The sequence below is a fragment of the Mesoplodon mirus genome, assembly GCF_964341445.2.
Source record: "Mesoplodon mirus genome assembly, chromosome: 11".
Taxonomy (NCBI): Eukaryota; Metazoa; Chordata; class Mammalia; order Artiodactyla; family Ziphiidae; genus Mesoplodon; species Mesoplodon mirus.
The window spans coordinates 49386723-49401763 of NC_138987.1; the positions used below are offsets into that span (position 1 = coordinate 49386723).

The following is a 15041-nucleotide window of genomic DNA, read 5'->3' on the forward strand; positions in this document are numbered from 1 at the left end:
TGTGTAAAAATCTTATATTTCTTCTGAACAGTACTTCAAACACAGTAGACCAAAGATGTGTGCTATCTTAAATGGTTTTACTTATAAAATTCCTAGACAGTTAGGGATTAGAGCTACTGTAACATTCTCACTTTAGTAGTTTATTTTTTTATTAAAACAATAATATTGTACTTTTTCTTTTACTTATGATTGGTTTTTTGCATTGCTGCATGTTACTTTAAACACCTGGCTTTCTTCATTGAACAGTTTTATTTCCTTTAATTCATGTGAAGACCTTACTATTAGTCATATTCATGTTATTTCATTAATGCATTTTTGTTTGTTTATACATTTACTCTATTTGATTAAGGATAAGAACTCCTGTGCTTTTTAAAAAACCTTTCCAAAACCAAATAGAGAAGTTAGTGATTTTTATATATTTCTTTTTGTCTGTTTTAGGATGGCTACCATAGACTAGTTAATATTGTGCCAAAGAAACCACCACTGCTAGACAGACCTGGTGAAGGAAGCTACAGTAGATATTACAGTCATGTTGATTACCGAGAATATGACGAGGGCCGCAGTTTATCTCATGATCGAAGAAGTGGTCCACCTCACAGAGGAGTATGTAAATTTCCCCCATGTACTAATTGTTATTTTTTATAAGTTTAAAAAATCATGTAATTTTTGGAATTTATGGGACTGGCCATGAAGGCAGTTGAATAAACACTTCCTGCTTGATGCTCTGTTGACTTGCCTGCTGGAGCTGTCAAATGGGAACTGGTAGTCAAGAATCTTGGGTTGCTGGACAAAGTGGGTAAGCCCTCTGGATAGCTCTATCTAAATGACATTAATTCCAACTAGCCTGCTTTTTTATCCCCTAAATTGGCAAGGATTTGCAGAACCAGATAAAGGTAATCTTATCTATTGCTTTTGTATTTAATAAGTGATAACCAGGTAGTTATCTTTTACTGGATGTGCCCACTTACAATTACTTTATTTTTATCATGATGAAATGCTGTGGGTAAGATTGGGTTAAGGTTGTTGAGACTCAGTCTCATTTTTGTTATTATTAAAGTCTACTTCCTAACTCAGATTAGAAAGCCCTCAAAACATTGCCTTCCCTATAATAAGCACTTTTTAAGTGTTAGCCATTATTGCTATTATTATTATGTTTTTTCTCTTGATCATCTTTAGTAATCTAGAAGTATATATTTAATGTTGCAATAATCTGTTATTGAACTTGATTAAACTATTCCTTGATGCACTTCCTTTGACCTAGCTTGCATGTTTATAACATTCCTTTGCTAAACCATTTTCCTACATTTTCTCCTTTTTCTCCTTCCCTTCTCTATAATGTTGTAATTAGCAGTACATATTCAGACATTGCTTATGCTAAATTTGACCTCACAGTAGCCATTGCAATTAGTTTCCTTACTTTACACCTGAGGAAATGGAGCTAAGGTGATTTACCCAAGATGAGTATGTATGGGAGTTTAGTTCTCTTACTACCACATCATTGTGACCCTTGACAATTCTAAAGTGGCAGTGAGACTATTCAATATTTTCTTGTGTTTGTTTTTAGGTTTGAGGTGTTATAGCTTCCTTACTTCTCAATAGAATTGATTTTTATTTTGTTCAATTTTAAATGTCATGCTGTTCCTTTAGGAAGAAGGGTTTGGTATTGAAAAGTAAATACTACGTGTTATCTCTATTTTAGAAATACTGGATTTTGCCATCAGAGCCATTCTTCCAGGTAGTCTCAAGGAGAAACAGTTTGGCCTTTGCATAAACAGTTGTTATCCCTCTTAGGAAAACCCTGTGGCCATTTAGTGTAGACAGGGAATTTTGGATTCATTGGGCCAGTTTGTATTTGAAGCCGTATGGACAAGATTATTTTCTAAAACCTTGCAGCATAATAGTGCCTCGATAATATTTTTTACTATTGTTGTTACAAATTGTGTTTATTCATACTTGACACATTTTCTCTCTAAATTTTCTTCAAACAAGCAAGCAGGCCCACTTGAGATCCTTAGGATTCTCATGACGCTAATTCTTACCTAGAGTTCAGTTAGTATAAAGCAAACTGCTTACTTGATCCAATATTCTATTATAGCTATTGAGTTTTTTCTTTTGTTTGTCAATAGTTTAATGTTGGGAAGGAAAATGATGAATACATTTTACTTATGTAAGAATAGAGTACGTGATGCTAAAGAGGAGGATGAAGATAGTATTTATTTTAGGTGTTTTAGGTGAATCAGTGTTTCTGATTGTAGGTAATGCACATGTTACAGTGGTCCCTCGATATCAGGGGATTAGTTCCAGGACCCACCAGGATACCAAAACCTGAGGCTGCTCAAGTCCCTTATATAAAATGGCATAGTATTTGCATATAACCTATGCATATCTTCCGTATACTTTAAATCATCTCTAGATTATTTATAATAGCTAATACAACATAGTGCTATGTAAATAGTTGCTGGCATGCAGCAAATTTAAGTTTTGCTTTTTGGAACTTTCTAGAATTCCCCCTTCCCCAGTATTTTTGAGCCGATGCAGAACCTGTGGGTATGGACGGCTGATTGTACATTGTTCTTTGTATAATTTTAAAGTAATTGAGTGTGGATTACCATGTGGTTCTTTTATATGTACCTTTTCCAAATTTGTTTTAGAGGTCAAAGTGTGCTTTCTTTGATTAATTTTAAACTTAGTGCCACATCTTGTTCTAATATAGCTTATCAGTAAGTGTTGATTTCTTATTATATTGTTTCCAGTTGTGGTTTTTAATGGGAGGTAGGTTGAGGAAAGGAAACTTGAACAAGAAAAGTGACAAGTTCTTCATTGGGCTTGAATATGAAAATTGCTGAGCAAACTTGACAGAGGAAGAATAAAATGAAAGGTCGAGAAATGTGTGCTTGGCTAAATGTAAATTGAACCTTTGTTCTCGAACAGACTTTCTATGTTGTGAATGTTGGCATGTGCTTTTGGTAATAAGGCTGTTTGGGCCTACCAAAGAAATACTTTAAGTATTTTAATAGAGATAAATGGTACCACAGGTTGTCAGTCTACCAAATTAGTTGTTGAAATGGTTGACTTGCAGTATCCTTTTTACTTTTTTATGCCTTTGAAGCTCAGAGAAATTTAGAAAGGTGTCTTTGCCCTCATATTATTTTGGTCTTAGAGACTAGTTTCCAGTAGTTCTGTTAGATACATATATACCCTACCTGACCAAAATAATGTAAATGAATATCTAAGTAACGTTTTTCTGTTACAGGATGAATCTGGCTATCGGTGGACTAGAGATGATCATTCTGCAAGCCGACAGCCTGAATACAGGTAAAAAGATAAAAATAATATAATTACTTTGATATTTGCCTCACTGAGATGTCTGCTATTGAAATCTAACCTCAAGGCACATCAATGAAATATTTAATAGGATTTAAAAATTTGAAAGCAACTAGCATTATGTTCTTTTTGTGACTGTGTAATATATTAATGGCACTAATAGCTAGAGTTCTGTATCTCTTGGCATTTTGTAATTGACAGTAAAAATACATATTTAAAAATATTTAAACTCTTGTTATATTCTTCTCTAATTATTTAATTATTCTTAATGAGTCATGTGGATTATAAGGTATGTATTTGCTTAATTAGAAAATAAGGCATTTTTTCCAGAAGTATCCTTCTTGAAAATATTTGAGTCATTACAAATTGTCTCCTATTAAAAAGCATCTCTCAGTTGCTTTATTTTGATCAATTAAGTTCTGTTGGGAAAACGCATTTTGGAAGGACCTCGATCATTGTTAGCTTTGGTTACTTAATAGAGGCATTTGATAGAATAGTTAGAAAAAAAAGATGGACATATTTAACCAGGTTGATAGTTGTTTTTTTAAAATGATTTCACTCTGGTAGTGTTGGAAGTTGTAAAAGGAGCCTTTTAAAGATCTCTTATAGACTGTCAGACAAGAACCCCAAACTCATGGAGAATGGCAAGGAGTAACTGCCACAGCTCCATAGGTGCCAGAAGTAGACAGCTGGATTCAGTGGATAAGAGCAGGGCAGTTAATTACTCATAGCACAGCAGTCAGAAGGGGCATCAGCGTAGCAGTATTGGTTTCCTGCCCCCAGGTCCCACAGGGTGATGTGATTGGCAGAGATGGTGGCTATGCATTGCAGCTAAGGAACCCAGAGTTAAGTGCTAGGTACCTTTTGTTGCAATCAGGAAGCAAACCAGTCCTTTCCCAGGGAGTAAGCAGTCACATGGTAATTATGCTGTGGTCACCTTGACCTGTTGAACTGTCTCTATGACCAGTTACAAAAACTCTTCAGTATCACTGGATGGTTAGGTCTTTCAGTTTGGTATGTATGGCAGGCATGTACAGGGATGTTCAGAACTCATGGCAGACTGCCTCTCAAAAGAAGCAGCAGAGATAATAGATGCTGAAAAATACTTTGATAAAACTTAACACTCAGTAATTATAAAAACTGTCAGCCAGCTAGGAATAGAAGAGAATTTCCTTTATTTGATAGGCATTTGCTATACTGAATGGTAAAGTTAGAAGCATTCGCCTTAAAACCAGAACAAAGCAACAATGCCTGTTTTCACTGCTTCTATTCGTTGTGGTAATGGTGGTCTCAACACCTTCAGTAAGACAAGAAAAGTGAAGGTTAAGGGTTAGAAGGAAAGAAACAAAACTATTTACAGATTGTATAATTATCTATGCAGGAAACCCAAAGCAGTCTATAAACTATAGAACTACTAGAATATTAGCAAAGTTCAGTATAATAAAATCAACTATCAGCAGCATAATTAGATAGCGTAATTTAAAAACACTATAGCAGGGACTTCCCTGGTGGCGCAGTGGTTTAGACTCTGCCTGCCAATGCAGGGGATACAGGTTTAAGCCCTGGTCCGGGAAGATCCCACACGCCACGGAGTTACTAAGCCCATGTGCCACAACTACTGAGCCTGCGCTCTAGAGCCCTCAAGCCACAACTACTGAGCCTGCATGCCACAACTACTGAAGCCCGCACGCCTAGAGCCTGTGCTCTGCAACAAGAAAAGCCACCTCAATGAGAAGCCCACGCACCTCAACAAAGAGTAACCCCGGCTCGCTGCAACTACAGAAAGCTCATGCGCAGCAACAAAGACCCAACACAGCCTCTATATATATATATATATATATATAAATATAAATTAATTACAAAAATACTATAGCATGAAAACTATAAGGAGTAATAAGAATAAATTTAACTGAAGTGTGTGAGACCTATTTAGATGAAATTACAAGTCATTTCTAAAGAACATTTTAAAGTCCTGAGTAAAAGGAGCAACACAGCATCCTTGGCTATGAAGAGACAATATTACAAATATGTCATTTCTCTTCAAATTCAGGTGTGAATTCAATGTGGTTCCAGTCTAAATTCCAGGATTTTTTTTTGTTTTTTGCATAGAAGTTGGCAAACTGATTCTAAAGTTAATATGAAGAGTGAAGGGCCAAATAGCAAAAATAGTATTGAAAAATGTGTGAAGACTGAATATGCCATATATCAAAACTTATTAAAGCTGTAGTAATGTAAACAGTGAAACAGAATAGAGAATCTGGAAGCAAACCTAGATATTGAAAAGCATGTGAAGACTGAATATGCCATATATCAAAACTTATTAAAGCTGTAGTAATGTAAACAGTGAAACAGAATAGGGAATCTGGAAGCAAACCTAGATATTGAAAAACATGTGAAGACTGAATATGCCATATATCAAAACTTATTAAAGATGTAATAATGTAAACAGTGAAACAGAATAGGGAATCTGGAAGCAAACCTAGATATATCTAGGAATTTAGGATATTAGTAGTATTAAAAATCAAATGGGGAAAGAATGAACTTTTTAATAAATAGTACTAGGACAAACTGCTATACATTTGGGGGAAAAATGTGAATTTGGAAGCCTGGCATGTCAACATAAATAATCTGATATAATAGAGACCTGAATATGAAAATCAAAATTAAAAAAAAAAAAGCACAGCTTTTGGTTAGGTTAGTTAATGGTTTATATTTCTTCCTAAATAAACAGCTTTTTTGTTTTTTGAAACAGCTCTTGGATTATTTTAATTCTGTTGTTTTTCAGTGTTTAAAATAAGAGTTTGTTTTTATCTTTCTTCTTTTTGTCTTTTTTAGCATTTTTTCCCTGTGCCTGTGTATAATTTTACATAAATGAAATAAAAACGTATATGTGACTCCTCAATCTTAACAGCTATGTTAACAGCTTGGTGTATATTCTACTTTTCTCCATATTCATAGACATTTGGGGTATTTGATTTTTGTTTATGAGATCATGTTATACACACTTTTCTCTAAGTTGCTTTTCTCCGTCAGAGGCTTGTGAAAATCCCTCCAAGTTATTTGGTTTAACTTTAATTTGAATCATTTTAGTGGCCAAGTAATGTTCCATTTTGTGGCTATACCAAATAATTTAGTTGTTCACCTATTGATGAATATTCATGCTGTTTCCAGTACAAAACAGTGCTGCAGTAAATCTGAGTACATAATATCTTTAAGAAACAGTACTTTGGTTTCTATGGGATAGATTGCCAAAAGTGGAGTTTCTGGGTCAAAGGGCATATATATTTAAAATTTTAATAGATGTTTCCAGTTTGCCTTCTAAAGGCCTAAAACCCTTATGCTTTCATTTAAAAAATCTAATATATTAATTCAAGTTTAATTTGTTTTTCTTTTTTATTTCTCATTGGTGAAGCAGTTTTAATTTTTTATTTTTTAAATTTTTATTGGAGTATAGTTGATTTACAATGTTGTGTTAGTTTCAGGTGTACAGCAAAGTGAATCAGTTATACATATATCCACTTTTTTTTTTTCAGATTCTTTCCCCATATAGGCCATTACAGAGTATTGAATAGAGTCCCCTGTGCTATACAGCAGGTTGTTATTAGTTATCTATTTTATATATAGTATTGTAAATGTCAATCCCAACCTCCCAATTTAACCCCCCCCCCAGTCCACTGGTAACCATAAGTTTGCTTTCTACATCCGTGACTTTACTTCTGTTTTGTAAATAATTTCATTTGTACTCTTTTTTTTAGACTCCACATATAAGATTTAGATTCCACAAATATCATGATATTTGTCTTTCTGTGTCTGACTTACTTCACTCAGTATGACAGTCTCTAGGTTCATCCATGTTGCTGCAGATGGCATTATTTTGTTCTTTTTTATGGCTGAGTAATATTCCATTGTATGTATATGTACTATATCTTCTTTACCCATTCCTCTGTTGATGGACATTTAGGTTGCTTCCATGTCCTGGCTATTGTAAATAGCTCTGCAATGAACATTGGAGTGAATGTATCTTTTCGAGTTATGGTTTTCTCTGGGTATATGCCCAGGAGTGGGATTGCTGAGTCATATGGTAGTTCTATTTTTAGTTTTTTAAGGAACCTCCATACTGTTCTCCATAGTGGCTATACCAATTTACATTCCTGCCAGCAGTGTAGGAGGATTCCCTTTTCTCCACACCCTCTCCGCATTTATTGTTTGTAGATGTTTTTGTTGATAGCCATTCTTACCGATGTGAAGTGTTTTTCTTATTTATTAACATAAGTAAAGTTTTGAAATTTCCTTTAAGCATTGTTGTAACTGTATCCCACTGATTCAGATATGTAGCAATTTTATACTGATTCTGACATAGTATATTCTAGTTATTCTGTGATCAGAGAATGTTGCCTGTATTCTTACTCTACTGTTTGAAATGCATTGATCATTAGTTGATCAGTTTTCTTATCTGTACCATGAGCATTAAAATAAGATATTTTCTTTTTGAATATTTTCTGGATATATACATGCACCTCAGTGTTCATAGAAGCACTATTTATAATAGCTAAGATATGGAAGCAACCCAAGTGCCCATCAAAAGACGAATGAATTAAGAAGACATGGTATATATATATACAATAGAATATTACTGAATTATAAAAAAAGAATGAAATACTGCCATTTGCAGCAATGTGGATGGACCTAGAGAATATTATGCTAGGTGAAGTAAGTCAGAGAAAGACAAGTGCTATATCACTTAAATGTGGAAACTAACAAATAATACAAAGGAATGTATATACAAGACAGAAACGATTCACTGTTATAGAAAACAAACTGGTTACCAAAGGGGAGAGGAAAGGTGGAAGGGACAAATTAGAGGTATGGGATTAACAGATACAAACTACTGTGTATCAGTATAAAACAGATAAAAAAATAACTATATACTAGGTTGGCCAAAAGGTTCATTCATTTTTTTTTCCGTAAGATGGCTCTAGTAGAACTTAGTTGTCTTTAACTTCATTCGAGACAATTTTGTTAGATTGTATGTGACCGCTGTCATATCAGCGTGCATTAAAACAAAAGACATCAAAATTGGTGAATTTTTATGTAGCCATTTTAATACTGAAGATGGAAGAAAAAAAGCAACATTTTCGGCATATTATGCTTTATTATTTCAAGAAAGGTGAAAAAGCAACTGAAACGCAAAAAAGATTTATGCACTATATGGAGAAGGTGCTGTGACTGACTGAACGTGTCAAAAGTGGTTTGTGAAGTTTCGTGTTTGAGATTTCTCGTTGGACGATGCTCCACTCGCGGGTAGACCATTTGAAGTTGATAGCGATCAAATTGAGACATTAATTGAGAACAATCAACATTATACCACATGGGAGATAGCTGACATACTCAGAATATCCAAATCAAGCATTGAAAATCAATTGCACCATTTTTCACAGAACTAGAACAAAAAATTTCACAATTTGTATGGAAACACAAAAGACCCCGAATAGCCAAAGCAATCTTGAGAACGAAAAATGGAGCTGGAGGAATCAGGCTCCCTGACTTCAGACTATACTACAAAGCTACAGTAATCAAGACAGTGTGGTACTGGCACAAAAACAGAAAGATAGATCAATGGAACAGGATAGAAAGCCCAGAGATAAACCCATGCACATATGGTCACCTTATCTTTGATAAAGGAGGCAGGAATGTACAGTGGAGAAAGGACAGTCTCTTCAATAAGTGGTGCTGGGCAAACTGGACAGGGACATGTAAAAGTATGAGATTAGATCACTCCCTAACACCATACACAAAAATAAGCTCAAAATGGATTAAAGACCTAAATGTAAGGCCAGACACTATCAAACTCTTAGAGGAAAACATAGGCAGAACACTCTATGACATAAATCACAGCAAGATCCTTTATGACCCACCTCCTAGAGTAATGGAAATAAAAACAAAAATAAACACATGGGACCTAAAGAAACTTCAAAGCTTTTGCACAGCAAAGGAAACCATAAACAAGACCAAAAGACAACCCTCAGAATGGGAGAAAATATTTACAAATGAAGCAACTGACAAAGGATTAATCTGCAAAATTTATAAGCAGCTCATGCAGCTCAATAACAAAAAAACAAACAACCCAATCCAAAAATGGGCAGAAGACCTAAATAGACATTTCTCCAAAGAAGATATACAGACTGCCAACAAACACGTGAAAGGATGCTCAACATCTTTACTCATTAGAGAAATGCAAATCAAAACTACAATGAGATATCATCTCACACCAGTCAGAATGGCCATCATCAAAAAATCTAGAAACAATAAATGCTGGAGAGGGTGTGGAAAAAAGGGAACACTCTTGCACTGCTGGTGGGAATGTGAATTGGTACAGCCACTATGGAGAACGGTATGGAGGTTCCTTAAAAAACTACAAATAGAACTACCATATGACCCAGCAATCCCACTACTGGGCATATACCCTGAGAAAACCATAATTCAAAAAGAGTCATGTACCAAAATGTTCATAGCAGCCCTATTTACAATAGCCCGGAGATGGAAACAACCTAAGTGTCCATCATCGGATGAATGGATAAAGAAGATGTGGCACATATATACAATGGAATATTACTCAGCCATGAAAAGAAATGAAATTGAGCTATTTGTAATGAGGTAGATGGACCTAGAGTCTGTCATACAGAGTGAAGTAAGAAAGAGAAAGACAAATACTGTATGCTGACACATATATATGGAATTTAAGAAAAAAAAAATGTCATGAAGAGCATAGGATAAGACAGGAATAAAGACACAGATCTACTAGAGAATGGACTTGAGGATATGGGGAGGGGGAAGGGTAAGCTGAAAAAAAAAAGAAAGAAAATCAATTGCACCAGCTTGGCTATGTTAATCACTTTGATATTTGGGTTCCACATACGCAAAATGAAAAAAAACTCCTTGATCATATTTCCACATGCGATTCTCTACTTAAACGTAATGAAAACGTTCCGTTTTTAAAACAAATTGTGTTGGGCAATGAAAAGTGGATACTGTACAACAATGTGGAACAAGAGATCGTGGGGCAAGTGAAATGAACCACCACCAACCACACCAAAGGCCGGTCTTCATCAAAGAAGGTGATGTTGTGTATATGGTGGGATTATGAGCTCCTTCTGGAAAACCAAACGATTAATTCCAACAAGTACTACTTCCAATTAGACCAACTGAAAGCAGCACTTGACAAAAAGCATCTGGAATTAGTCAACAGAAAATGCATAATCTTCCATCAGGATAACACAAGAACGCATGTTTCTTTGATGACCAGGCAAAAACTTACAGTTTGGCTGGGAAGTTCTGATTCATCCGTCATATTCACCAGACATTGCACCTTCAGATTTCCATTTATTTCGGTCTTTACAAAATTCTCTTAATGGACAAAATTTCAGTTCCCTGGAAGACTGTAAAAGGCACCTGGAACAGTTCTTTGCTCAAAAAAGATAAAAAGTTTTGGGAAGATGGAATTATGAAGTTGCCTGAAAAATGGCAGAAGGTAGTGAAACAAAAAGGTGAATACGTTGTTCAATAAAGTTCTTGGTGAAAATGAAAAATGTGTCTTTTATTTTTACTTAAAAACCGAAGGCACTTTTTGGCCAGCCCAATACTATATAGCATAGGGAATTATACCTATTATCTTGAAATAACCTGTAATGGAGTATAAACTGCAAAAATACTGAATCACTATGCTGCACACCTGAAACTAACACAATATTGTAAATCAACTATACTTCAACTTTAAAAGGATTAAGTGATTTCACACATACAATGCATATTTTACCATGCCTGTCACATAGTAATTTAATAAATGTTAACTGTGGAAAAAAAGCAAGGTATATTCTCTTTTCAGGGTATGGAGTTAATTCTATATGGTATATTCATTCATTTGGTAAGTGTTTACTATGTCAGGTACTCTTCTAGCCTCTGGAGACAATAAGCTCCTACTTTCACAAAGCCTACATTTTAGTATAGATAGTAAACAGATAAAAAACAAAACATTTTTATGAAGAAAAATAAAACAGGGTAGTGGAGTAGAAAGTGCTTCTACTTCAGCACCTTCCTGTACCTTCACTTGATGTCTGGATGTCTTCAGTAACATTTCACATTTTACACTATCACAAAAGCTATAGCTTTTACTGGCTGGCATCTTTCTGGAGCTTCTACCTAAAAGACTTTGTGAGTGGAAAATAGCTGTTGTTCTAGGGGGAAAAAATTACTGCACTGTAAACCAGACAAAGAGAGTCATGTATTTTTGTAAGAGAATAATGTTCTGAGCAGTTAGGAGAACCATGCTAGTCAGTGTTTTTGTTTTTGTCAGTCGGGTATACATAATAATTCCTTATTGTGGGAAGGAAATATTAGAACATTTAAAATATTTGATTTGAAACAGTTTTTAAAATTTAAAAAAGTTGCAAGAATAATTCAAAGAATTCCTGTAATCCTTCACCAGAGACCCCATTAATGTCTCCAACACTGCCCCAGTAATGCACTTTATAGCAAAAAGATCTATCTGATCTCATAGGTCATGTTTTTGTAGACTTCCTTAATCTGGAACAGTTTCTCAGTCTTTCCTTGATTTTTATGGCTGTTTTTGGCAAAATGAATACAGGACAGACATTTTATAGAATGTTTCTCAATTTGGGTTTGTCTAATGTTTCTTCATGATGAGATCCAGGTTATGCATTTTTTTCTGATGCAGTTTCTGAAGTGATGCTGTGTTCTTTGTATTGCATCCTGTTAGGTTGCACATGCTGTTGATTTGTCCCCTTATTAGTATTGTTGTCTTTTATCACTTGATTAAGATGGGGTCTGTGAAATTTCTTCACTGTGAAGTTAGCCTCCTCCCTTCAAGTACTTAGTGTTTGTGGGGAGATACTTTGAAAGTATGTGATTATGGCATTCTTCATCCCACTTTCACCCCCTAGTTGTAGCATCCATTGATGTTTCTTGCCTGAATTAATTATTAATGAGATGCTTTTAAATGGGTGATTCTGTAATTAGGTGCTTCTTTCTATACTTATTATGCAGGCATTCTGTTGTGAGAAGAGCTTTAGCTTTCTCTTCTCTCCACCAACCCCTTTAAAAAACAAACAAAACTTTGTTCAGTGTGGTATAATCTGTTGCTACTATTATTTTGATGCCCAAATTTGGCCAGTGTGAATCCCTTCAAAGTAACTTCTTTGTTACTTTGTATAACTTTCAGTTATACAGTTCACTGGCATTAATTACATTTACAGTGTTGTACAACCATCTGCACTATTTCCAAAACTTTTTTTTTTTTTTTTTGCGGTACGCGGGCCTCTCACTGTTGTGGCCTCTCCCGTTGCGGAGCACAGACTCCAGACGCACAGGTTCAGCTGCCATGGCTCACGGGCCTAGCCGCTCCGCGGCATGTGGGATCTTCCCGGACCGGGGCACGAACCCGTGTCCCCTGCATCGGCAGGCGGACTCTCAACCACTGCGTCACAAGGGAAGCCCCCTGATCACTTTTTATCCATATTATTTCTCACAGCTGAGTTTGTAGTGAGCACTCTAGAAGGATAAGGTAATATCACCCTCTGTGTCAAAGAATAGGCTTGCTTATTGCTTGAGGTAAAAATAGTGGTTTTTTACTTGGGTTCCCCAAGTTCAGTGTTCCTCAGTTATGAACCAAACCCACGACATGTGCATCCACCTGGGCTCATTTCACATCATCCCTGTGGGACTTGGGACCTGGGGAAACTGACACAAACATGCCAGCACTTATGTTGTTTGCTCTGCTGATGTATTAAGTACTTTGTCTCTGACCCAAGAGTCTTGTGTCTTCTGCAGGCATCCATGAAACAGTAACAGTCTAACTCATTAGCTTGTAAATAGAGTAAAATCTGATCTCTGACCTGAAACCAGCACCCTCAATATATTTGCTTACACTCCTGGACTCCCCAGCACCTTCCTTTTGCAGATTGCCATCACTGGCTGCTACTGGGGTGCCTTGCTTTCACACCATCTTCCACAGGTCTGTTACTGGCAGTGGAACGTTCTGCTTTATGTGTTTCATACTGTAGCACATTACGTACTTTATAAATCTAGCGTGTGTGTGTGTGTGTATTAGTGGTTTATATTCAAATATGTTTTATTAATGGGACTGTGGAATCACTGCAAGCAACTGGATGAAATAACAGCTAACAGAGGAAAAGAGAACGTATCAAGTTTTCTATCATCCTCATGCAACAACCCCCGCCCCCCGCTTGTCACTTTCTTATTTTTTTTAATATCTTTATTGGAGTATAATTGCTTTACAATGTTGTGTTAGTTTCTTCTATACAACAAAGTGAATCAGCTATATGTATACATATGTCCCCATATCCCCTCCCTCACTTTCTTATTTAATAGAGCCACATACCTGGTAATTTGTCTACATTTCAAGTATATCATCACCTACTAATCTTGGTTCTGTATTTACTCAGTGATTATATTATCTATTTGTTCAAAACACACTTGTAGATGAAATTCAGAATATGTTAGGATTTTTTTCGTTTTGTATTCAAGGAACATGTCATACTTTATTGATTTAGATAGAATGAGGTTATTTTTAACAGTCACTTTTCCCCCTGTACTTATGAGGTCTTATAATAAGCCTTAGGATGGAATTTATTTAAACTACTAAATAATATATAAAAATATGGAACAAGAGTGTCACCAAGTGGTCAGTATACTTTATTTTTAAATACTGCTTTTTTCCCCCTGCATTAACATATGGAAAATTTTGATTTAGTTGTTAAGTATTTCATACTTATTGATTTTTTAAAAAGAGTATATTTAATTTTTAATTTTATTATAGCTATTTTATCTTCTTAGGTGATAATCTGATGGAGAAAAATACCGTATAACATCTTTTTTCTTTTTATTTATTTATTTGTTTGTTTTTTTGTTTATTCTCCAGTTGCGGCAAGCGGGGGCCACTCTTAATCGTGGTGTGCGGGCCTTTCACTTTTGCGACCTCTCCCATTGTGGAGCACAGGCTCCAGACGCGCAGGCTCAGTAGTTGTGGCTCACGGGCCTAGCCGCTCTGCGGCATGTGGAATCCCCCCAGACCAGAGCTCGAACCCATGTCCCCCGCATTGGCAGGCAGACTCCCAACCACTGCGCCACCAGGGAAGCCCCATCCTTTTCTATTTAGTTCAGGTGTACAAATATTTATTGAGTGTTTACTATGTGTAGGCCACCGTGTTTGTATCACTGACTTACAGTCTAGGTAGTGAAATAGATGCACAAGTACATAGCATAATATAATACGTGCTGAAGTTTCATCAAGTGCTGAAGACAAATAAGCACTTATCCTGTATTGAGGTTTTATTAAAAGTTTCTGGTAGGGGTGGATAATTTGAACAGAACCTGAAGGAAAAGTAAGAGTTAATCAGAAAAAGAGTAACAGGGACCATATTCCTACAAAGGGAAGAGCATGAGCAAAGCTGTGTAAAGCATGATGTGTAGAGCTATTAATAGGTGATTATGTAAGAGCTGGGGAACTGTGGATTAAACTATAACTAAGAAGTCTGTCTGGGTTTTATTCTATTAACTGCGGGGAACTGAAAAATTTTAGCTTGGTAGAAAGAGGGGGGCTACAGTAACGCAGTCAGGTTGTAGCTTGTCTTCAGTGTAGGGGATGACTTTTAAAGATGGCACTAGGGCTTTCCTGGTGGCGC

General features: G+C 35.8%; 1 protein-coding gene across 7 annotated transcripts in view; it reads left to right on the forward strand.

The window, feature by feature from the left end:
• The window catches only part of PPHLN1 (periphilin 1), a 144555-nt gene that overhangs the window by 26651 nt on the left and 102863 nt on the right, over positions 1-15041 (forward strand). For 4 of the 7 annotated variants that reach the window (XM_082636901.1, XM_082636902.1, XM_082636899.1 and 1 more), the window contains exons 3-4: positions 439-603; positions 3254-3315. In XM_082636901.1, coding sequence (XP_082493027.1) covers positions 439-603; positions 3254-3315 — 227 coding nt within the window. The remainder of the gene's footprint in view (positions 1-438; positions 604-3253; positions 3316-15041) is intronic. The other 3 variants (XM_082636905.1, XM_082636903.1, XM_082636904.1) reach the window with 1 other exon arrangement.